General features: G+C 42.8%; 1 protein-coding gene across 1 annotated transcript in view; it reads left to right on the top strand.

Annotated features, from left to right (window-relative positions):
- The window catches only part of KCNAB1 (potassium voltage-gated channel subfamily A member regulatory beta subunit 1), a 343,217-nt gene that overhangs the window by 260,487 nt on the left and 57,562 nt on the right, over positions 1-25,168 (top strand). Inside the window, 5 exon segments of the mRNA XM_032485762.1 lie at positions 12,409-12,446; positions 16,866-16,945; positions 19,487-19,531; positions 23,168-23,212; positions 25,045-25,088. Of these exon segments, the coding sequence (XP_032341653.1) occupies positions 12,409-12,446; positions 16,866-16,945; positions 19,487-19,531; positions 23,168-23,212; positions 25,045-25,088 (252 nt within the window).

Genomic DNA, 25,168 nt, shown 5'->3' with positions numbered 1-25,168 from the left:
ACTGGGATTTTTGCAGAAGTTTAATAGTACTAATAAAACGAAGGGCAAAGTGCCAAAGGGAGCATCTTGAAAGAATAATCTGTAGCCCTTTGTTTGGTCAGGGCTAAAGACTCTGCAAGGCATTGCCGTCTGCAGTTCGGGGTCAAGGCCAACTTCCGCCTTCTTTGTTGAATTGTTCTTCACGCTCTGGGCCCAGTACTTAATTTCTCTCTTCCTGCTACTCTGGGGCTTCCAATCAAATGGAGCTTGCAGAGGGGTTGAGTCCATTCCATTGACATCCCGATCGCTACCTAGACCAGGTTTCTCCTCTGGCTTTCATTACAGTCACATGGGAGCTTTTAAAAAATACCTGTGCCTGGGCCCTTCTTCAGATCAACTGGACCAGAATCTCTGGGGCAGGGCAGGGCATCAGCTCCCAGGTGGTCCTCCTACCTGGGCCAGAGTTGAGGATAACCGACCTGGACAAGGCTCTCCAAACTCTGCCTCCTGGCTCCCCACTGGAGTTACTGGCTCATCAGATGGCCGAGTTCCCCGTGGAAACTCAGCACCTGAGAGATTCCCAGGCAGCATGCAGGGAGCGCAGCCAGAGAGCAAGGCAGACACCACTCTGGGTGCCCAGTGAAGAAGCAAGCGGCACATGAGATGTTTTTCGTTTAGCTTTGGTCTCCAATTAAAATTCAGAATTTTGTGGCATTATTAACATTTTAGTCAATTCATTACTCTTCCATGTGTCACTTCAGAATAATCCATAAAAAATAATCAATGTTCCTGAGCTTTGCTAAGATAGGTAGTCTGTTAGAATTAATCCATTCTAATTTTGACTTTGGCTTTCACTGCCATCTCTGGAAGAGTTATTTATCTTCCTATGGAACTTCTGCTGCTTCAAATATTCTCTCTTTAGAAGATGACAAGGAAAGTAACATTTAGTGAGCACCTGTTTTATGCTCAGGGCTGCACCAGACACTTGGCATATACTACTGAAATTGTTAAGAGCGTGGACTGTGGAGTCAGTCTGCATGGACTCACATCCCAGCTCAGCCGCTCCCAGCAAATAAACTCAAATCAGAGTGGTCGTGAGTTCCCGATGAGATTGTGTCTATAAAGCATGGAGCGCCGTGCCTGGCACAATGTTAGTTCTCAAAGCGTGTTCCATCGTCGTCTCATCATGTAGTTCTCACAATAATACAGGCATCAGTATCTATTTTAGAGATGAGCAAAATCTCAAAGGTGGACCTGTTTATCCAGTGACACACTAACCCTCAGGTGCAGATGAAAGAAAATGAAAATACCTACCCTTCATGATTTTTGAAAAATCAGAGAAATAGTTTTAGAATGCATAGCCTAGGACCTGCAAGATAGTTGATCTACAAAACTCAACCCTGTTCCAGGTGTTGGCGGGGCAGTGCGGAACAAGACAGGGAGATCCCCTGCCCTTGTGGAGGGTAGACTGAGCTCTCTACCCAACCTTCAGGAAGCAGAAGGCGCTGTACACACCAGACCTGTTGGTAGCACATGCTTTAATGCCGTTATGTAATATTTCTCTTTCCTTGTTAACAGAAGGTTCTAATTCCTCAGAGTGAGTGATCCCTAAGGTTCTTGACTAATCACAAAATGCTCAAAGGTGAAGAGCCACTAGGAGGTTATCTTTGCTGCCCTAGGAGTTCCTTCTGGGCACCCCCTTCCTGGCTTCCCCACACCAGGGCCCCTGGTGCTGACAGAAGGAGAAACAGATGCCATCACTGCTTCAAGATGGCAAAGGCGTTGTTCTACAACAATGACTCCGTAGACCCAGGCCAGCCTCCCAGCCACCCTTCGGAGTATTCTCTCATGGTGTGTATTGGTGTGGCGGCTGATGGAGACCCAGACCACAAACTCACATAAAGGCCACAGATAGATTTAGTCAGGTTTATGCATTTACAAGCAGTGAATTAATGAAAAGAAAATCAGCAGACAATAAAAGAGTTGACTGAACATTACTTCTATGATGATCATTTCTTCTCTGCTGTTCTTGAATTCACTCACTTATGAAAACACATAATAAGCCTCTCCTACACACCAAGTTGTACATTGTCTCTGGGGATACAGAGATTATCCCAAGAGGTCAGTAGTTTTGAAAATGTCTCAAGAAGGCCTGTCCACTGTGTTTGAGAAAAATCCAAAGTATTGTTGACAAAGAATTATAACTTGTACATTCTTTGATGTCTCTGGTTGCCTAAATTTCCTGGTAACTTGCTATACAGCATGTCAGGAAATTTCATTTCAGCCCTGTAAAACTGGGACTGTGTGGTTATAATACTGCCATCACCTCAATGCCAAAGCCTGGCTGGGCACACTGGGGTCCAGATCAGGCTGCAGGGAGCTATTCTGGGCTTCTCCCGTACTACAGTTAAAGTTTTCAGTATACTATAAAATATCATTTCATAGGCGAACGACTCCAAATAGGATTTGGATTAAACGGGATCTCCTAAAACTAAAGATAGACCAATATGGTTTTATGATTTAGTATTGCTGCATTTTCTTCTTTAACAAGATATATTTCTACATATAATTACTGAAAGGGGAAGATCTCTGTAGCTTAGTTAGAAATAGAGAGACTGCTTAAGAAATTTCATGCATAGTTCTATGGAAAATGCTAAAATACTTCATCTGCTTGACACAGGTATGCATTTTCCATCAGGAAAAGGACAGTGTAGATTTTTTTAGAATCATTAAATAGGTGGTAACCATCAGATACAGAAAAAATAATCTGACTTTTATATGTAAGTCCATAAATTTACAGGGAAACCTGGGAACTGGGTAAATTTGAGTGTATTAGGTTTGGGAACTTTTTAAATCTTTAGGTTTTTGCTAAATTATCCCTTATGTATTTCCTCAGTTTTAATTTCCCTACATTTCAAAAATTCCTTTGTGAAAAAGGATGTGAAGCACTTTATATTCCTACCTTGAGTTTTCATTAGTGATATTTAATACTATGAACATCTTGAAGCTCATAACCCAAGAGGGAGAATTTGAAAGGACTGTTGTAAAAATTTTTCATTCTTTTTTACAGTATCTTTATCTTGTTTGCACTGAGAAAGTTTCTTTGCCTCACCACGGAATTAAAATTTATTTCCTAGCATCCTGATAGTCCGATGAGCTGGCAGTGTTTTTATGTACAGCTACACCAGAGTTACTCAAAATTATTACTGTTTGGGGGAGAATAACTCACTGAACTATCAAAGAAATATATCCCTGCACAAAGATAAAGATTTGGCACGAACTTTTTAAAGATAACAGTAAGTGTAAAGCAGGTCACCTTGACTTTCACACTTCTTGACGGGGTGTTTCTCCAGAGAGCTCTTATTCATAGTAACTTACTATGGAAATGCAAAAGATAATGCCAAAAATAAAAATAAAAACATGTATTTGAGCACATACTGTGTTCCAGGTCCTGTGCTAAGAGTTCACAGAAAAAGGTATATATATATATATATATATATATATATATATATATATATATATATATATATATATATATATGTGCTTTCAACCTTAATAATAGATCCAATTTTATACTAAGATATTGAAAATATTTAAATTTATTTTAAAAAACAAGAATTCCCATTTAGGCCTAGTCCTATAGTACTGAGCTGTATTCTAACACTGTTATTTCCCCTGTGTTAACTTTTCTGTACATTTCTTTTCTTTTTTTAAATTGAAGTATAGTTGATTTACAATATTATATTAGTTTCAGGTATACAACATAGGGATTCAATATTTGTATAGATCATACTCCATTTAAAGTCATTATAAAATATTAGCTATATTCCCTGTGCTGCACAATATATCCTAGTAGCCTATTTATTTTGTACGTAATGGTTTGTACCTCTTAATCCCCCATCCCTATCCTGCCCCTCCCTCATTTCCCCTCCCCACTGGTAGCCACTGGTTTGTTCTCTATATCTGTGAGTCTGTTTCTGTTTTCTTGTATTCATTTGTTTGCTTTTTTTTTTTAGATTCCATATAAGTGATAATATACAATATTTGGCTTCCTCTGTCTGACTTATTTCACTAAGCATAATACTCTCTAGGTCCATCTATGTTGTTGCAAATGGCAAAATTTCATTCTTTTTTATGGCTGAGTAATAACCCATTGTATATATATGCCAAATCTCTTTATCCAGTCATCTACTGATGGGCACTTAGTTTACTTCCATGTCTTGGCTCCTGTAAGTAGTGCTGCTATGAACATTGGTGTACATATATCTTCCCAAATTAGTACTTTCATTTTCTTTGGATATATACCCAGGAGTGGAATTGCTGGATCATGTGGTAGTTCTATTTTTAGTTTTTTGGGGAACCTCCCTACTGTTCTTCACAGTGATGTACCAATTTACATTTTTACCAACAGTATACTAGGGTTTCCTTTTCTCCACATCCTTGCCAACATTTATTACTTATTGTCCTTTTGGAGATAGTCATTCCAACAGGTGTGAAGTGATATCTAATTTTGGTTTTGATTTGCATTTCCCTGATGATTAGCAACGTTGAGAATCTTTTCATGTGCCTGTTGGCCATCTGTATGTCTTCTTTGGGAAAATGCCTATTCAAATCTTCTGAACATTTTTTAATCAGGTTATTTAGGGTTTTTTGATATTGAGTTGTATGAACTGTTTATATATTTTGGATATTAATCTCTTATGGTCCTATCATTTGAAAATATTTTCTCCCATTCTAGGTTGTCTTTTCATTTTTTTGATGGCTTCTTTTGCTGTGCAAAAGCTTTTGAGTTTAATTAGTCCTGTTTTGTTTATTTTTTATTTTGTTTCCTTTGCCTGAGGAGACAGATCCAAAAAAATACTGCTATGACTTATGTCAAAGAATGTTCTGCCCATGTTTTCTTCTAGGAGTTCTATGATTTCTGGTCTTACATTTAGGTCTTTAATCCATTTTGAGTTTATTTTTGTATGTGGTGCCAGAAAATATTCTAATTTCATTCTTTTACAAGTCTGGCTGTACAGTTTTTCTAGCACCACTATTCTGTACATTTTTTATAGGAGTGCTTCCAAAGAACAAAGTGAATAAGACATATTAATGATGCATGCTGGTTATAAGTGCCCTGGAAAATTCATTGTAAGAAATAGTTTTCAACATGTAAATATTAGTACAAGAAAATACGAGGAATTTGACCAAGGCACTTAGGACAAAATACTAACAAAATATAAACACTGGCCTTTTTCACATGTTGAGGAAATAGGACGGGCTATAATTTGTTGAAACCCTTGTTTATGAATGGATTTCCCAGGAAAGTAAGAAGGATTAATTAAAAAAAAAAAACTTTCCCTTCTTCTTATAAAAGTAATAAAACTCATTTCAATAGTGTGGGCAAAAAAATTAAAAACCCTGAGAAGAAAAATTCATCAAAGAGCTTTTTGGCTTTGTTCTATTTAAAATTTGTATAACAGGTTCAAGGTGCTAGATCAACCCCTTCAAGAGTCACACATACATGAGGAAATATATGGAGTTTTAGCCATGGATTTACATTATATCTGTCATTAATTCTAATATGTAAATGTGGGGAGTGGGTCTGTTTTCTGGGGGAAGGTTTAAGGCAGTGAAATTTCCTTGCGATGCTCTGCACAGCACAGCCCCTGCAGAGGACGGTAGACCCTTACAATTCTGCTTGTGAGAACAGAACTGCCTCTTCTAAACTCGCCCGTGTCTTTCACCCTACTTCCATCACTGCTTCCTTGCCTTTAAACTTAACTCCTCAGAGTAATGGAGAAACAGAATAAAACAGTTCCAGGTAGATTTGCCCTGAAAGAAATCTTAAAACAAATGGAACCAGCAGTATCCCTTGGCACTTAAAAGTACATAGAACTTTACATCAAGGAAAGAAGGAAAATATCAAATATTTGTACAATTCTCCAAAAGGATCACAAAGGATGTAATGTCAATCCTAGCCATTTAACCCTCAGCACCTCCAGCCTTCAGACAGGCATTTGAACAAAGTTCAGGATCCAACTCTCCACAGGTTTTTCTGGAAGACCCTACCCCAGCCTTGCCCAATCTAAGGCCAGGCTCCCCTCTGCCACAGCCTTGCCCACTGGTCCACCCTGCCCTAGAATTCCTGCGGTGACAGGCAAATCTCATTACGGTCCAGCCCTCAGCCCTGGCTCTAGGATTCTTAAGGGTTTGGGAGCTTAAAGCCCAGGATGGCTCTGTACATGAGGTCTCATGGGAAGACAAGACAAAACCTGACCTCAGGTAAAGTTGGGAGAATCTGGGAGCAGGGAGGTGTCCCAATGGAGTGGCCTGTTCTTCATCCATAGACAAGGCAGTCTGGGGACAGAAATAGAGGTTAATCTTACCATAAGGAAGATTCGGTTGGGGAGGCATTTGGCAGAGAGAAGAACACGGGAAGATTCATGAGAGCAGGACATTGTTAGAAGCAGTCAGAGCCAACCCTCGGTTTTACCATTTGGCTGGAGCAGGGTGTGTGGGGGAGATGGGAGGCAGCATTACCAGAAAGCAGAGTGAGGCTGGGAGAGACCATGACCTTGGAGACCCCACCACTAACCAACTGCGGAAAGTCATGTCTCTACCACTTCACTTCCTCATCTGTGAAATACGTGGAATTCTTCCAGAGAACTTGCAAGTCGCCTGTGCATGGGAATGCTGCTTGCACTTTCCCGAGAGTCTAGAAGGGGCCTAGAGCCCCTTTCATTGTGCACAACCCTTCCCACTTCCTTGCCTAGTTGCATTGATATTTCAAGCTCTTTTATAAAGTGCAGGTGTGAAAGCAGCCCTTCATCTCTCCTCTCCCCGCCCAGACCTTGAATAGAATTATTGGTTTTCGCAAGAAAAGGTAATCGAAGTGAAAGTAAAGGCTAGGCTGTTATCACTACTGTTGTCTCAGGCCAGATGCTCACTAGCAATACACCAGAAGCCAAAAATGAGAGACCAGGCAGCAGCTGGGATCCAAAAATAAGGGCCAGGCTGGGTGGAAAATATCGACAGATGTAAACCAGAAACAAGAAAGAATGCTTTGTCTGTACATTTCGAAAAGCAAGAGCCTTGAGCTGTGTCCCACATGCCCAGACATAGGTCTGCATCCAGTTTATCTGCAGTGGCCACAGCAAGGTTGCTCAGGATGTTACTTTACTGCTTAGCCACTCACTCTACTGCCTCTCCAGCAGGAGGGCGTCTCCACTCCTTGCCCTTCCATTGGCAGAAAGCACCCAGGGCAAAAAGCCCATTCTTCACCTCTGTCACCTTTCTATGAATCTCAGCCCCATTTTCTGAGCCTTTCTCTCAGGCCAGATTTCTGGGTATCTGCTTTCTGTTTGTTTTGTTCTGATCCTGCATCAATATGCACATTAAGGCAACTATGCAACTCATCTCTTATTGAAAGAACAGTGCTCTTTCCACACCATACTGTGATTAAGAGTGGGAGGTTGCCCTGGTAGGTGTACGCCAAGAGACTCTAACAGAGGTTTTCAAAGCATGTATTATTCCTACGTGCGTGAAGGAGTTTCATCAGAAGACTCAAGAACAGTTCAAAGTTCTCTTTCTACTCCCTCTGCTTTTAAAAGGTTAGAAATAACACACGTCAGTTTAGTAAAATTATCTTCTAAGTAACATCGCACTAATTTGAAATTTCACAGTGAAATAACCATATGCCAGCCTAGGTCTCAAGATGGCGTGTTCTCATTAGAAGCAGAAAAATGATCAAGAGAACTGCCACAGAGGGTTTTTGAGAATCATATTAACGAATAAACCACCTTAGAGCTTGTGGCCAGGAGTAGCCACAAGCAGAGTTCCCCTGTCTGGAAGGCTGCACTTCATCCCTCTCCATCCTGAGGGAGCGTGTCCTATTTGCAAGTGGCGGCTCTTCCTCGTGGGCTGGTGGACCCTGGCCTACACTGTCACCCCACCTCCGCCATCTGGAGGCCTTGAAAATGCCTTGGGAGAAGGGCTTTCTCCTGGCCTTTCTCCAGGAGAGGGCACTGCTGCATGGGTACCAGGGATGGGGAGAAACATGTTGGTCACATAGGGACTAGAGCTGAAGACTGCTCATGGTCGTTTCTCATCTTTCTATAAATCAAAGTAAACATGTTTGTTTGGTGGGAAATTATCCCAGTATTTTATACATTAATAACAGCCCAAAAGGCAGTTGAATTCAATCTAACCAGCAATTATCAACCATCTACTAAGGACTCACTTCCATTCTAGGGCTGTGGAGATAAGAAGATAAAATAAAATTCTAACCCTCAGATAGCTTACTCCCTAGTAAAAGATATAAAGTTTGGGGGGAAAAAATATAAAGTTTGTAAACAAGTAACTATAAAATAAATAAGTAGCAAATGTCTAAAGGGCCAGGGAGGTAACCTACGTAAACAAAGTAAGCAGTATGTAAGAATAACAAAATCCTAGAAGTGGGGGGAGGTATAGCTCAAGTGGCAGAGAGTATGCTGAGCATGCACAGGCTCCTGGGCTCAATCCCCAGTACCGCCTCTAAAAAAATAAAGAAACCTAATTACCTCCCCCCACCCACACACACACACACAAATTTTAAAAATCCCAGAAATGGAACCAAACTCCATCTTTACTACATGATGGTATAAGCATATAACTTAGTGTGAATGTAGCTGATTTCCATATTATATTTTATATTAAAAAATTTAAACAGAAACAGAAAAAGAAAAACATTTATATTATTATTATTGTTATTATTATTTTATAATTCATTATTGCTTTGATTTGGAGTCAGAAACCTGATACCTTTTCTTCTGAACCAAAATGTCAGTGAAGCCCTGTGTTTTTAATGTGATGTACGGAATGCAGCCTTAAATATGTAAACTGGGGTTGGTAGGTAGTTTTTTTTAAGATTCATTTTGGAATAAGCTTCTCCTAAATGTAAGTCCTCCCAATGTGGATGGGTTCTTAGAAGGAAGATGATTTCCTCCAAGACGGGTATGCAGTCCCAGCTTTCACCACTGTCATAGTCTTCAATACCATTTTGTAGTACAGCTTAATAACTTCATAGCCCTTCATTTGTACTATTAAGTTACTATTAATCTTAAAATTAACTAAGACAGAAAGTTAAATATTACTCGTTCATTTTCTTATAGTGTGAAATCCAGTATTCAAAGGCCCCATTTTGGAGAATAAATCTCAGGCTACCATTTTCATATCTGGAAACTGACTGCAATGTGGAAAGTGAACCAAATTATTCTTTAACAAATGAATTTCCCAAAGACTCTATGTTGTCAGGGCTGGGAGAAGCCAATGAGACATTTGTGCAAACACTTCTGAATGCCACGATAGAAAAATATTCACAAGGTGCCAATGAGTTGTCATGTCAGCAAGAACTTTGGGACTTTGAGCCAATCTCTGTAAAGTGGAATGGGACTATTTCCTTTGATGACATGAACAGTTGAAAAAAAAAACTCTCCAACATTACAGCACAAGTAAATCAGCAAATTCATTAAGCAAACACTGGCCTGCTTTTGCTCCAAGATATAGAAGAATAGCTGATTCATGGTATTAATTACTGAATCCATGGCTGTCTCATTTTAGCTTTTTAGCTCAAAGCAATTCCTGGAGGAAATTAATGGATTTATGCATAGTGCCCCTACAAATACTGCCACCCCAGATTTGTTGCTTGATGGATCCAAGTTCAGCCCCACCCTTTGTGAGAACCTGATCTGTGGCGACACTTAACCTTTTGGAACAGTGCCTTCTACATCCAGTGGTCTGAGACCGTTCTCATCACAGAGTTAGCCATTTTCTGGTGTTTTGCCTTGCAGAGACTCCTTGTTCAAAAGTTCTTTGGCCACTCCAACATTCTCAAAACATCTCAAATAAATATAGCTAACAGTGTGCTATTATTTATATGTGTGCTAGTTTGCTGTAATAGAAAATGCCACCCCAAATTTAACTTATTGTGAAAGTTCTCAGCCATATTTTTTAACATGCTGAGATCCAGTGTTTTAATTATACCAATATTTGCAAATGCTTGTTTATGCTCTGGACACATAATTCCTGCTACATTCAAAAGAGACTCTTTTATAGAAGTGTTATCTGTTAAAAGGTTTAGATGCCCAGGCAGTTTTTTCACTTAATAGAGAACTGCATTTCACAGCAGACCATTTATTTTATTCTCATTCAAAAACAAACGCTGCTATTTCTTCAGTCCATTAAGTTTCCCAGCACCCATCTTTTCTGTATACCACTCATAGCTGGTTTCATTATGGTACCTTAAGTTGTCATTTTTCTTTGCAAATGTTCTTTGGATAGTCATCACATCCACCAAAAACAAAGTGCACTGCTATTTTTTTTCTTGAAATACTCAACTCTGTTTTTTAGGAGATGCACAGTCCATTTTCCTCTAAATGTTACAATAATGAAAATAGCAGCAGTCACATGGTTTGCAAATACAAAGGAAGGTGTGTGACTGACTAAACAGGGAGGGCAAAGCCCTTCCACAGAGGGCACTGCCCCTCATATTCAGGGGATGTCTGCCATGTGGGGACACTGGTTAAGGGAAGCTAGAAATCAGACATTTTAAAGAAAAATCTCCTAATTATCAAAATGTTGGTTACTCATTCCAAATTTATTAAAATACCAAGTAAGTCAGCACTGTCTAGCCAAGCAAAACAAGCCTGCAAGCTGAGTGCCAATCCATGAGCTGCCACTTACAACCTCTGGGGACGAAAACTGTAACAGTAAAGTCATCTATGTCCTACCTTTGTTTTAGTCCCCTAGAACTAAGAAGAGAAAGGGAACAATTACATCAGCATGCTTCTATGGAGTATGAATCCAAGGGCCATGATTAATTTGGAAATTTACTGATGAGGCAGCAAAACGCAGTTACAAAGGATAACCTTCTCAGACTCCGGCAGGAGTGGGGAGTCCTGGGCATTTCCCTTACCAGGTTGCTTGAAGTTAGAGTCTGCATCTGGAAATCAGCATAATAAAATTGCCTTGTGAGTTTGTCAAAATGATTAGAGATGAAAGTATACACATTTCTCAGGGTATTGTTGGCATTTGGAAGGTGTTCCATAAATGGTAGCTATGACTGTTGTTACAAAACACAAAACGTGAGTTTCCAACAGCATTTTTGGTTGCCCTACAAACACCAGGTGTGCCCGGCTGCTCTCCCCCCTGCCGCCCCTCCCTCTCTACATCCAGTTGCATCACTCAGCACAGGGGTCCGCGCCACAGCTCGCTCCTCTGGCCGCTCAAGTCTTCTACCCCCTGCCCTGCCCGTGCTCTCACCTATACCTGGAATGCCTGCCCCTCCCTTCTTCGTCCAGCTACCTCCTTTGCAACTCAACCAAAATGTCACCTTTCCTTAGAAGTCTGTCTTTAGGGCCACCTCCCTTCAGTCTGGGTTGAGTGCTCCCTCACATCCTGCCTTGCGTTTGCCCCCATCCAAGCATTTGTCAACTAGGTTGTCAACTGTGAGCTCCTGGGAGAGAGGAGCTGGGGCCACCCCCTCACTGTGCCTGTCCCCGAGCACCTGTGTGCAATGCCTTTGCCTGCCATGTAATTAGGGCTCAAAAAAAAAAGTGTCAAGGAAGAGGGGTGGGAGGTGTAGTTCAGTGGTGGAGCACATGCTTGACATGCACAAGGTCCTGGGTTCAATCCCCAGTGCCTCTGTTGAGGTGGGAGGGTTGGGGGGCAAAGTTAAAAAAAAAAAAGTTCAAGGAGAAGGTATGAGGTGTTGAAGTAGCAACAGCCCACTCAGCGTCTGCTTCCCTCTTGCTTTACAAATGCAAATATTTGGCTGCTGGTTATCTTTCTCTTCCTCTTGCCTTTCCAAGCCTTACTTTACTCAGGCTACGGCCTCCACCCCATCCCCAAATCAATGGAGATTTCCATTCTGGAGTAGCAGGTAGTAAGACAGAGGGTGCTTAAGTGTCACTTCCTGGGGCTTGAAAGTGGGACTGGAAGGCCCTCTGAGAGGGTTCCTTTTGAAAGGTAATAGAGAACACAAAATAGAGTCCTCTATTTTGGAGGCAAAGGAAGGAAGAAATATGACCCAAGGTCTTACCTTTACTTTCAGAACTGGTGACTTCTTAGCTAAGCAAGAACAAGAATGGGTGTGCAGCCAAAGCGGGCTTGGGCACTGCCATCTCGCGCACCAGCGTACGTGGACCTGGGTCGGGGCTGCCCTTAGCACATACGAGGCCTCTGAGTAAGACAAAGCATCCAGAGGGATGCAGAGGGATGTAGACCTTTGCTGGGGGACTTAGCAATGGGAGGAGGATGGGCAGGACTTCAGCCCCCAAGTGCTGCTCATCCAGGTCCTTTCAGGAACGACCTACTGAAGTAGCCCTGATGTAAGAAAAAGTGTTTCCCTTTATGCACAATATTAGGGAAATGATCATGAATAATGTGCAAATATTTATTCTTTTCTAGGAACATGGGTGACGTTTGGAGGTCAAATTTCAGATGAGGTGAGTTACTTTTGGCTTCCATTATGCTAATGAGAGAAAATGCAGAGCAAACTGTATGGGTAGGAGTACTCGTCCTGGGATGCTGGCATTTTATAAGGATGATATTTTTAATCATAGGAAATGGTTAAGATTAACTCAATTTATTTTCATTTTTATCTTGCTTCTTATATTTTTCACATTTAGACAATTCATAGCCCTTGAAGTTGTCAATCTATTATATGCGCAGGCTCAATAATTAGAGAACAAACCAGTTTGGAATTAATATTTAGTCACTTTATGAAAAGATTTTATTGCTGGGGGTGTGTGTGTGTATTTTAGCTTCAGTTTGCATGGACTTTCCTGTTTTAGGATGGAATCTCTCAGTCCTGGGCAAACTGGGACAGTTGGTCACCCTGGTTTGGGCAAGTTAATCCAACCTCTCTGATCCTCAGTTTCTTTTATGCAAAATGGAATGGCAATGTTGACCTTGAAGGTCTGTTGAAAAGATTGACTATGTTATGCATGTCAGACATTTGTATAGCCCTCTGGACTAGTAGGTAGCAGACACTCAATAAATGGAATCTATAATAATTGTATTTACCATTAAATTCCTTTAAATCTCCATTTACACATTCAGAGCAGTGCTTACCAAAGAAATATTCTTCCCTTTGCCTTCATGGTGTAAGTGAGCTATGGAGTAACTGAGTACCAACAACTCCCTGATGAAATCCCCTCCGGTCCCTCCGAGCCTCCCTTATCTTCCTCAGCACCCTAAGGTGTCAGGGGAAGTGTACTGAGTGGATACACTCAGTGGGATCCTGTTCATTCCACATTAATTAGATTTACTAACACTTATATTTACCAACGGTTAGCCCCTAAGCTTAATGAACTGATGCCTCTGAAGTGCTCAGCCCTGTGCCTTGCCCAGGAATAAGCCCTTTATACGGGTACTTCTTACTATCAGTCCTATAGAGACGCTTGGGGAAATGGAGTGTCTTTTCTGCAGCTCCCAAGGTCACCAGTGTTATTTAACAGATCTCGGTGGGGGAGGGGGGGGGTCTCATCTTCATATTCTTATCTGTCTAAATGCTTGTTCCCAGTATTGAGCATAGATCACTACACAGAGTTTGTCACATGGGGCAGTCCTTGGGAAGCAGATGTGTGGTGGAAATTAGCATGCAGAACAGTTATTGGGAAGTTGGACCACAGTGCCGTCTCAGCCATGACCTCAGCTGCCCCCGTGGGGAGCTCGAGGCTGAGATGGCCTTGCAGAGTGGTCCCAGGGTGGGGCAAGAGGAGCGAGCATTTGCATACCTTGTATGACCAGTCGTTGGATAGAGGCTGCCCTGGGAGGCAGGTGTGACCTTGGGCTAGGCGACTCACTTTAGCCAAGTGCCATCTGATGGCAGCATTCCTAGCAGCTAGGGGGATAATCCCTGAGCTCTGAAGGAGGGCCAGGTGGCCATCCCAGGGTTGACTCCTGGACCCTCCAACTGGCATTGGGAAGGATGCCTGGAGGAGGCACAGAGGCAAGTCCACAGGTATCAAAGCAATGGCTGCAGGCTTTAATCAGATGCAGAACAGGTACATGGAAGGAGAGAAGTCTAAAGTTAATAGTCTCCTGGGTCTAGCAAGTACAAAACCTTATACTGCCTTGGTGCTTAGAGGGGAAAATGACAAAAATATCTTTCCTTTCAGAGTAGAGGGGTCAACTGTAAACATGTTACTTCCCCCTTCATCTTTGCTCTCCCCTTGCCAGTGTCTGCCTGCTCTGCACAGAACCCAGGTTGCCCAGGTCAGAGTGTGCAGGGCTGGCCTCTGAAACGAATCATTTCAAAATTACAATTCTAAAAACTACACAATAAAGCTGTCGGGAAGGGTTACAGAGGCTCTCACCTCATACGCACACCAGAAAAAGAGCTATTGTCCTTTCCGGAGAGCAGCTGTGGCTCCCCTCCCTGCCACCAGTGATGAGACTGCCCACAAGAAGGAGAGGAGACAGCCAGACCACACTCACACCTGTGGCTGAACTGGTAGCACTCAGCTATTCCCATGTGGCAGTGCAGCCAAAAATACAAATAGACACGAATATGGGATCCCGGGATGACCACACCGTAATGTGCTGAGTGACATAAGCATCAGTGCGGCCTCGGGATGTGGTGATGTCCCCGTTACTGGAAGAGTTCAACTATTTATTAAATAGCCACTTGGCAGGAATAGTGTCAAAATGATGCAAACTTGAAAATAGGTAACTGTGAGGTCCCTCCCAAAGCTGATTTGACTTCAGCAAAAAACCAAGATAGATGTTACTCACGTGAGTTGTAATATTTTAAATAGTGATAAGAGCGTACTCCCACCTCATAGCACTTAATCCTCAGAGCTCTATTTGTCTTTTCTCACCTGTGGGTTGGTGAGGCTTCCTTTGATTGCAGGTAACAGTAAACCGAATGCAAATTGGCTTAATCAATAAGAAAAACTATTTCTACTTTCATATTAGAAGTGCAGGGGCAGGAGAGGGGTGTGGCTCAGTAGTAGAGCACATGCTTAGCATTCAGAGGTCCTGGGTTCAATCCCCAGTACCTCCTCTAAAAATAAATAAATAATAAACATACCTAATTACCTCCTTCTTCCAAAAAAAAAAAGTGTAGAGTAAAAGCAAGCTTCTGAGTTGACCCAGTCAGAGCCTCCATTCTATTTCCTAGTGATTCTCCTGGCTTTGTGTTCCTTTGTGCATCAAAGACTACACCCTCACCTGGTAAGAGAGTGGTAGGAATTCTGGTCTTCGATTAGAATAGCGGTAACTCTTGAGAATAGAGTATTGTTTCTAAAAAGTCTGCAAGAAGAACAGGAAAAGTGTTCCCAGAGGCCCTCAGCCAGCCTCTCCTCACATCTCACTGGCCCAGATGTGTCACGTGGCCTTCGCTGATGCACGGTTAGCCCATCAGGCCCCCACTGGACGGAGGTGAGGTCAGCTTCCCCTGAGACCTGTGGGCTCCCTGGGGGACCTGGACAGAATCTTCATTTTGCAGATGAAGAAACTGAAACACTGAGAGGTCAAAAGATGTACCCACATTTATTGATCTAGTGTGTGGTCCACTCAAGGCCAGACACGGGTCCTCTGACTTAGTTCAGTGACTTCTTTTCATTATTCCACATTCAGGTCTTCAAGTCTCTTGACTGGGAAACATCTCAGCAATCACTCAGTCCAATTCTCCATCCAGGATTCTCCATCTTACCTCGAAATTTCTTTCTAGATAAGACTTATTATACACATTTACTAATAGTAACCCACTAGTATGTCATGCAACACAATCCAAGGATGATAGACAATACAAGCACAATAATTTCTAAAATACAAGGCAGTCATGATGTGAAAAACTATACTGGTCTTAAATTTAATTTCCACTTAGGATAAATGTCACATCGTAGCAAATTAAAAGCAGTAATAGCATTTTTGCTGCTATTCCTCTAATGGATTTGCATGCAGTCCATTTTGCTAGCCTGACAATTTTCTGGCTCTGCTTATTTTTAAAAAATAGGAAAAGAGTTTATCTTGGAAATGCTGATGAAGCACCTTTAGCCTACAATGAAAAACATAATGGAATAATCAATTTCAACTATTTGCGAGGTGTGTAATTTTTCAGTTGACTGATAAGTCTACCAGCAAAATGAAAAACTGTCCTTTCTTCAGTGTTGTTGACCACCGTCCCCACAGAGCTGTCCCTCATGGGGTTGTTTCCAGGGACCCTTCGTGCTGCTCTCTCACACCTGCCGCTTGTGTTCAGCAGCACGACGGAAGGAACAGGGAGCTGGGTGAGCTACTTGCAGGCTGACCGGTGAGGAGCCGGCCCCCAGGTGAGCTGGCGCGCTCACTGCCTCCGCTCTGTGTCATGTCTTTCTGTGATGGTGCCCCGGGTTGTGCTGAGCTGTGGGCGGCAGGAGTTTTACAACCATCCCAGCTCCGTCTAACCCTTGGTTCATCAGCACAGTCTGCTAAGCCTCCCGGGAAGAAAGGCATGAGCTTTTAGGTCAGGAGTCACCCAGCTGCCAGAACTTACTGGCTTGGGGAAAAGAGGAAGAAAAGGAATGAAGCACCAGTGATACAAAGGACCCGGTTTGTCACAGAGATTCCAAGGCCACAGAGAATGTGGTCAAACTGAGGCTGCCCAGCAATGAGAAGCAGAAGCCGTGCTCCTGTGGCCGCCTTATCCCAGCATGGAAGGAAATCCCTCAGGGCCTGGTCCAGGCTGAGGGAAGGGTTTTTTCCCCTGTACAGGCTGGTTGAATCTTCTTTTTTTTTTCTTTCTTTCATACAACTGAGAAAAGCAAGAGTGGTCCGTGGGATTTCCATGTTCTTAAAGACCACCAGAGGATTCCAAGTTGCTTCCCAGGTTTGGAAAGCACTTGGCTTTTCTGACTGACCTTCGCATCCCCTTGCAGGTTGCTGAACGGCTGATGACAATTGCCTATGAGAGCGGAGTGAATCTCTTTGACACTGCCGAGGTCTATGCTGCTGGCAAGTAAGTCAGAGCCCGGTGTGTCCCTCAGGTGGCATTTCTGGAACAAAGGACCCTGCCCAGACCTTTGTTGACACATTGGCGAGAAGGGTCTATCCATCCCACACGTGTTGATGCCACTGCTTTTCTCCCTGCCTCTCCCACCCCTGCAGGACTGGGGACGTTGACCATCTCTGGGTCCATCTGCCCACCCAGACCTTCCCCACTCTGGTCCCTGTATGAAGAATGGACTGACTGGAAGCAGTAGCCACGATCTACATGAGGGGCCGAGGTGGTTGGGACCGGAGTGCGAGCAGCAGAGTTCCATAAATGTTAGCTGAATGTAATTCATTCAAATGAGCAGCTTCCAGTGTGGTTGTTCCAAAGCTAGTCTCGTTACTTCGTAAGCACAGCTCATAGCTCCTCAGCCCTGCGGTGAACTGGGACCTCCTCTCTGCAGGAAAGCTAGGGCTGCTTTTCCTGTTTGCAGGCCTGTCCCTCCACCCAGCAATACAGGTAGATCAGAGATTAAAGGAGAGACTCCCAAAGATGCCAAGAAGCCTGATTTTTTTTTCTTCAACAAACCATCTTTTATTAACACTATTATTCCAAAATCACTCCAACAGGTTATAGCACAAGAGCAATTTTTCCAAAAAACCTTCTAAAATATAGTACTGAGAAGACAATCCTCAAAATACAGAATATCATTATATATTGAAATCCTCAGTCAGCTAGCTATAAAGGGTTTTATCACCTTTTTCGCCTTTTTTTTTTCAGTTGAAGTATTGTCCATGTGCAGTGTTGTGTTAGTTTCTGGTACAGCATGGTGATATATGTATACTTTCATAAGAGGGTGTTTCAGACCCCATTCTGAGGACAGAGAGGGCTGCAAAGCAGCCTCTCTTGCTGGAGAAGTCACCTCTAGCTCCAAGCTTCCTATGGAGCAGAGAGCATGTCTGGGGCTCCAGGACGGGGCTCACTGCCAAGTCACGCAGGCACCGTGCCCTCGGGCTGGGCCTCGGGGTCCATGCCCTCTGGTCTGCACAGCAAGCGCATTTCAGCAGAAGTGAAGCACTTTGGCCCCCGGCTGTGAACATGGATGCAGGTCCTGGCAGGGAGAGAATCTAAGAGGCTGGACAGCTGCTTGAGCAGCTCTGCAGTTCGCTACCTGGACTGTGGTACATAATCCCCTGCGGGCCTGATGCCCCCGCTCTGGGGAAAAATTATAGTCAAACTGCTGAATCAGGTTCGTAGCTGCCAGGTCAAAGTGCATTCTCCTAGCCTGGGTTTCCTCCTTTTCAAGGGCAGGTCTGTGTTTAAGGACCATCAGGGAGGTTCTGAGCCCACATCCTCGGTGTTTGAAAATGAAATCGATGAGGCCTTGCTCCTTTCCACACATCACTCTATCCCAGTGTTCTTTTCTCGTGTTGAATCCTGCTTAGTACCAAGTGGGGCTAAGGCTGGAAAAGGAAGCAGTGATTAACAAGTCTGTTAGAGTGGTGTTTGTATTCTTGTTCTGAAGGATAATCAGTCCTGATTATAATTATTGACTGATGATCAGTGTGTAACGAGATAGGTTCCCACTGCGAAGTGCAAGGTTGCAAGAGAAACAGACGTGGGGAAAGAACCCTGGGGCGACATTCCATGCCTGTCTACTTGGGGCACGCTCCTGTCTAACCCGCGCCATGCTTTATTACCAGCCTGTACACTCCAACAAAGGCAGACATTTCTCAGTTAAGACGAATCACAATTAGTGATGACTCAGTGTACAGGCCACCAAAGGACAAAGCGCTGATTCTGCTGATGTCCCCATTTACAGAGCCTCTGAGAACACAGCTGCTTCTCACGACGTCGGTCTGACTGGGAGGAAACTAGAAGAAAGTTTTAGTCACCGTAAGCTTGGCTCCCAGCTGGGGTAGGCAGAGGAGGAGAGGACGGTGGGGATGTCTTCACTGCAGCTCTCCACAACCAGCCCAAGGGGCAGGAAGGACACTTCCCTATGACTTCTTACTCCTGCTCCCGCGACAGTGCTTGTCACTGGAACCCAGGACTTTCTCCATGGGGGCCACTGCATCCGCAGTCCTGGCTTTGGGACATCTAAACCCACACATGGGTTTTTTCACCCTGCAAAATTGCCAGCGAGTCAATATTTTCTGTCTGAAAAGAGTGAGGTCTCATTGTCCTCCCCAGGCACCATTGGAGACCACAGCCATTAGAAAGAAACCCTTGACTCCCACCAGACACTGCCAAGCAGGACAGTTATTTATGGGATCAGTGGCTCAAAAACACCAAACTGCCAAATGACTCCACTGCTTCCTAGTATCAGGACCGCAGGCGGTCTCCTGCCAGTGTGCCAGGATTTGGCAGGTGCTTCGGGAACGCTCCGGGAGCAGGATTCTGCATGCACAAGCAGAAACAGCGGAAACTGTGCCACCAGCCGAGAGTGGCTTCTATTTTCGGGACATGTAGGCACTGAGAGTTCAAACCAGGAAGGGATCTGGTGTTTTGGATTGACTCTTGCATTTCCAGGACACTGTATCCTAAAATATTATGTTTCCCCTTCAGGGCTGAAGTGATCCTGGGGAGCATCATCAAGAAGAAAGGCTGGAGGTAAGGTCTTCACCATAGTCACTTACTTGCCTTTAAAAAGACTGTGATTATTTTGCACCAGAGAAAAGAAAATAAAATCACATGACAACTGACTGAAAGGCTGTCAAAAATAAAATGTCAACTCTTGGTAAAGAAATGATTTACAGTGCTTTGAAAATAAATATCAGTGAGTTCATTACTTGTGCTTCAAGAATTATTGACTAGTCATTAGTGACAATGAATCACCATGGGGATGCACAGAGGAGGAATGTTCATGAAATATTCGTGCCTCAAAGAAAGTGGCATTTTTGTGGTTTCCGACTGCCATTTGTGGTCATCCGGTGAAGGAAGCCAGCTGACAGGAAGCTGATTATCTGTACACATGTATTTATGTTCACTGTAAATTTTATCTATTAGATTTTTTAATTGAAGTATACTTAGTTACAATGTGTCAGTTTCTGATGTACAACATAATGTTTCAGTCATACATATATCATTGTTCATTTAGTTAACAACTCTGGATGCAAAGAAACGAAACAAGAATCCCTTGGAATATATATCCCAGAGCTTTCTTACCTGAACACAATTAGCCAGCACTGAGTCTCCTGTGTGCTACAGCCCTGGTGTCTGGGCATTCAGGAGAATGCTTCATCTGCTGTTCCCGGGGGGTTATGTCCCATCCCACCACCATCTATAGCCAAAGCCAGTAGTGATGAAGGATGCTATAACATGCTTCCCCACCCCACCTCACTACATGTGTCAACCCAGCAGTCACCTCTTCCCCAGCATGAGGACAGAATCAGGCAAACCCCAGTGAAGACCACCGGACAAATGTGGCATCCTCTTCTGCTCTGGTGTAAGATCTGCTGATGGCCAAATAAGTAACAGCCATATAGTATGAGTGGCAGCAGAAACTCAAAAATGTATGGAGATATATGAACAAATAAAATTTGGTGACCTACTTTCTGCCTCTCTCCTTACCTTTCCCCACTCCAGGAACTGTCAGGGTATGAAGAGAAAATTGTATTCAACCTTAAATTTGGAAAGATATTCACATCCCCACCCAGTTCTCCACCTCACCTGAGTTCCCTCCGCACCCAGAGTGTTGGTCCCTCCATCGCTGCTCACAGAGCACTGTATCATTTCCAAGGGCTGCTGTACCAATGTGCCACAAAGGTGGCTTAACACAACACTAGATTATTCCCTCGCAGTCCTAGGGGCCAAAAGTCCAAAACGAATGTTTGAACAAATGAATCCTTCCTTCCCTCTTCCAAGGTTTTGGGGGTTGCTGGCAATCTTCTGCCTTCCTTGGCTTATAGCTACAGCCATTCAACCTCTGCTCTGTCACCATGTGGCATTCTGCCCTCGTGTGTCTGTATGTCCTCTTATAAAGACTCTAGTCATATTGGACAAAGGGCCCACCCTACTCCAGTACGACCTCATCTTCATTTAACTCATTACATCTACAATGACCCTATTTCCAAATAAGCTCCCATTCTGAGGTACTGGGGGATGGGACGTTATCACATCTTTCAGGGAGGGACACAATTCAACCTGTAACAGAGGCCTTGGAGGTGATTCCACTGACAAGCAGTGAAATCAGCAGGGAGGTGAAGGCTGCCAGGGGACACCTGAGGACAAGGGGGAGCTTCATGCAGTAGCTCACTTCCCCTTTGCACCCACAGGACGTTTAGTCATCCCTCACTATACGCTGCAAAGCTTAATAAATACCTTTGGTAAAAAAGAGATTAACATGCATCTTTCACAAACTGCCTTCCAGTCTTGCATCCTCATGCTACAGAATATTGGTACAAGTTCATATCTGTTCACAGCTGCCCACCCGAGAGTGTCCAAAAAATAAACCATAACATCACAGCATGGAGGCAATAAAAGCCGTTTCAACTGGCATCCTTGGCTTCTTGTCCCAAGGCTATCACTTGCTAGCTGTGTTGTCCAGAGCAAGTAACTTCGCTTCTCTGAGCCTCAATTTCCCCTTCTGTAAAATGGAGGCATAACTGTTCATGGAGCATCGTGCTGATAAACTGAGATAAAGTACATAAAAGAATGTTGAAGGCTGTGCTATATCAATGGGAGATACTCATACTGTCATTCTTCACCCACTCAGAAGAGCTGCTCTAAATGCCTCCATGAGGTCAGTGATAATTCACCAGGTTGCTGTCCACTCTCGCTGTTTGAACATAAATATTAGGGTGCACGCCCACGTAGGCCAAACATTTTACAGAAAGCCAGATTTTGGAAAAACAAGTCTATGGTGGTATTTGGATAGAGCGTGCAGCCTTGGCAGGCCCAAATGCTCTGAATAATGCAGAGGGCTGCACGCATGCTTTAATAAGATTCCATCCAGAGCTTTTTGTTGAAGCTCTGACAATGCTTGCTAACGGAGGCCTGGCTCCCCTGTGACAGATTGCCATTATACCAGGTATCACGAGGTTGACGGATTAAGCTGGAAAGTGCATCAGCCCTTTTGGGGTGCATAATCTCCAGATGCATATATCTGTGGGCCTCCTGTTATAGTGATTCAAATTACTTTTCTGGGAATTAACTTCATTGGGATGGGAGTACTGACATTTCCTACAAATTTTTCTTGTTGCAGCCAAGTTGTCAGAATTGTCACCGTCGTTGCCCATTGGTTATCATTAATCATGCTAGGCTCTTCTACCTGAGGGCCCCAGGCATCGACACTACAGCTGATGGAATTATAAATGCCTTATTTCAAATATTCCCGAAGTTTGGTCTTAACCTTTGAATCTCAAATGCTTTTTTTCCCCCTAAACCAGTTCAAATGAATTATATACCTGGAGAAACTAAATCACACTGAGATCTGCCTCCCAATTTTAAATTATATCACTATAGTTCTCAAGACATATTTCATATCCCACAATCATAGTGATGCAATTGCATTTCCTGCCCTTGGGTGTGGTTTTGAGAAGGTAATAAATCTGCTGACAAGATTTCCACATTTCATTCCCTGAGGAATGAAACTGGTAAAACATTGAGTTATGGATCTTAGGACTGTTTTCCTAAAATAACATTTCCATTGAATAAGACATGCAGAGCAATTTTATTTCTATCTATTGACTATTATAATTTACTTCATTATTCATAGTTCCATGTAGTCAGTTCCTGCCTGTGAAGGCAATGGTGGGAAAAGGTCATAACTCAGAGATACTCGGGTCCATGGTCCTTGGCAGAGGCCAGGAAAGTTCAGATCAATCAGCATTAGGTCAGATGCTCGGTAAGTGTTAGCTGGTGGCTGCTTGAGCTCCTAAAGCAATCCATCCTTTAAGTCCTTTCCCTTACCGTTACTTTTCACTTACCATTCTGAGCCTCCATGCCTACCTCTCACCTGCCAATCACCCAAGTGTTGCCACAGCCCTCCTCCTCCTCCGGCCCCTCCCAATAACGCTCCCTTCCCTTCAGGCCTCTTTCTTTAGGATCTGACTTCAAGTCCCTACTCACCAGCTTCCTTCTGTCCTTACATTTCAATGACATAAACCAACCATTTATCTCCTTGCCAATTTTTTAAAATGTGAGATACAATAAGTTCATTATGGTGCTATAATAATAATATGACCCGGTACAATAACCAGCAGTTTATTTAATATTTCTCTATGTGTTTGTCTGTTTACCATACAGGAGGTCCAGCCTGGTCATAACAACCAAACTCTACTGGGGTGGAAAGTAAGTTCAATACTTCTTATTTTCCCTGCTTGACAGGAAACAATCAGTAGTTTGTGCTTTAATCCTTTTATGCAACCATTTTACATTCAACGTACTCAAATTAATTGGTTTGGAAAGAAAGATTGTTTTTTTCCCTCACATGAAGGAAATAGCAATTTGCCTGGGATTCAGGTTTAGCAAGATACCCCCAAAGAAATTTAGTGCAAAGCATGTGGTCACTTGTTACTAAGTGATTCATGGAGATTTTCAAAATACCAACCTCATACTTAGAACCGTTTCCAAAATAGAGTTCAAATTTCAGGAAAAGAAAATAAGCACATAGCATCACAGATGAAAAGCTACTCAAATCTGCCAAAACTCAGAGACTTCTACGGAAAGCAATGATAAAAATATCTTGCCTCGCCCCACGTGTGAGTCTCTGATCATTTCTGTAGAAGGCTCTGAAAATGCTGATCAAAAAGACCATCTCAGTGAAGAATAACAGGAAGCTGCATGTATCACTTGCTGTCAGGCCAAATGAAAGAGTGGTCCTCTCTCTGTCGTGGGATGCAGAACACACTTCACAGGATGAACTGGCTTCTGATGGCCCTGCTGGTGTTTGAACTGGTACTTACATTATTCAGCAGGACTCAGAAGTGGCCTCTTTGTGAGACCACATGTGAGAAAACATCAAGCTATTCCATATACCTTTTCATGGAAACCTCCGAGATTTCCATGGAGTCTTAACAAAAACAAAGACAAATGCAAACAAACAAAACCTAATTTACTTCCCTCTGATTGACAGGGAATAGTTAAAAACAAATTTGGAAGGAAACTTCTAATCAAAATGTACGTGTATACACTCACACGCTGATATTTTATTGATGTTTTTGAGTTGTTTACGATTAATATGAAGACAGAAATGTGGAACTCAGATATTTATTCCTAGTGCAGTCTAATAAAAATAAAGCAACATGGTGCCCATAAGAAATGTTAAGTTTACATCGTGTGTACTCTGATTCCTAGTGCCATTTCTTGATGATTTGCGATGGTACTCAAAACCTTGCCTATAATTTAGAAATAAACAGGAAATAAGACAGTCTGCAAGAACCATTATGTAGTAGAGTGCTACATACATTATTATCTAATACACTTTTAGAAGATACAAAATCACCAAAGGCGAATGATAAACTACTATGTTTTAAAAGGGGGTTGCCAAAGTTATTGATGTTGAAGGAATATTTCATCAGTACTTTAAAACTCAAAGACCACATTTCTTTCTCATTGGCCAGAGCCTGAGGATGGTCTGGGCAGGCAAAAGTCCTGGTCAAAGGTTTGTCTTCTTAGGAAACTAATTTAAGGAAGACTTGGTACATCACATTTTAAAAGAAAATAGTTGTTCAGCTTCTTTTGAAAGTCAAAAGACACTTCTAAATTTGTTTCCTTTCTCAGAAAAGCCAGTGCTACCAGTAGCCTGATAATCTTATAGTAAGTAAGCTCACAAACTTTTTTTTTTTTTTTTTGGCTTGAGATTGGTTAAGAAGATAGTAAGGCTGAGCCACATGTCAAGTGTCAAATTACATATGGACAAGGTGCACATGCCTGAGTTGTTATTAAGGCGATGTGATGTCTGTCATGGTTAATTCATCTTCTGGGGTCTTCAAAGAAGAGCCGCTCAGTGTGCTGCCCACCAGCCTTGTTTGCTCAGCCTGCAGTAGCGCAGAATTTGCCAAAAATAGGGCACAAAATTAACCATTTAGTCTAGAATGATTATTCTTCTGTACTTTTGAAAGAGTGATTTTTTTAAAAAAGCACACCCCCACTCAAAGTCATTTGCTTCTTTTTCTTGTCAGAGCTGAAACGGAAAGAGGGTTGTCAAGAAAACATATTATTGAAGGTGAGTACCGCTGCTTCCATTTTATTTTTGTCTGTGGGCTGCTGAGTGCAGAAAGGTACCAACCAAATAGGTTCCAAACA

The sequence above is a fragment of the Camelus ferus genome, chromosome 1, assembly GCF_009834535.1.
Source record: "Camelus ferus isolate YT-003-E chromosome 1, BCGSAC_Cfer_1.0, whole genome shotgun sequence".
Taxonomy (NCBI): Eukaryota; Metazoa; Chordata; class Mammalia; order Artiodactyla; family Camelidae; genus Camelus; species Camelus ferus.
Note: the sequence above shows the minus strand (reverse complement) of the source record. Positions and strands in the feature narration are given on the sequence as shown.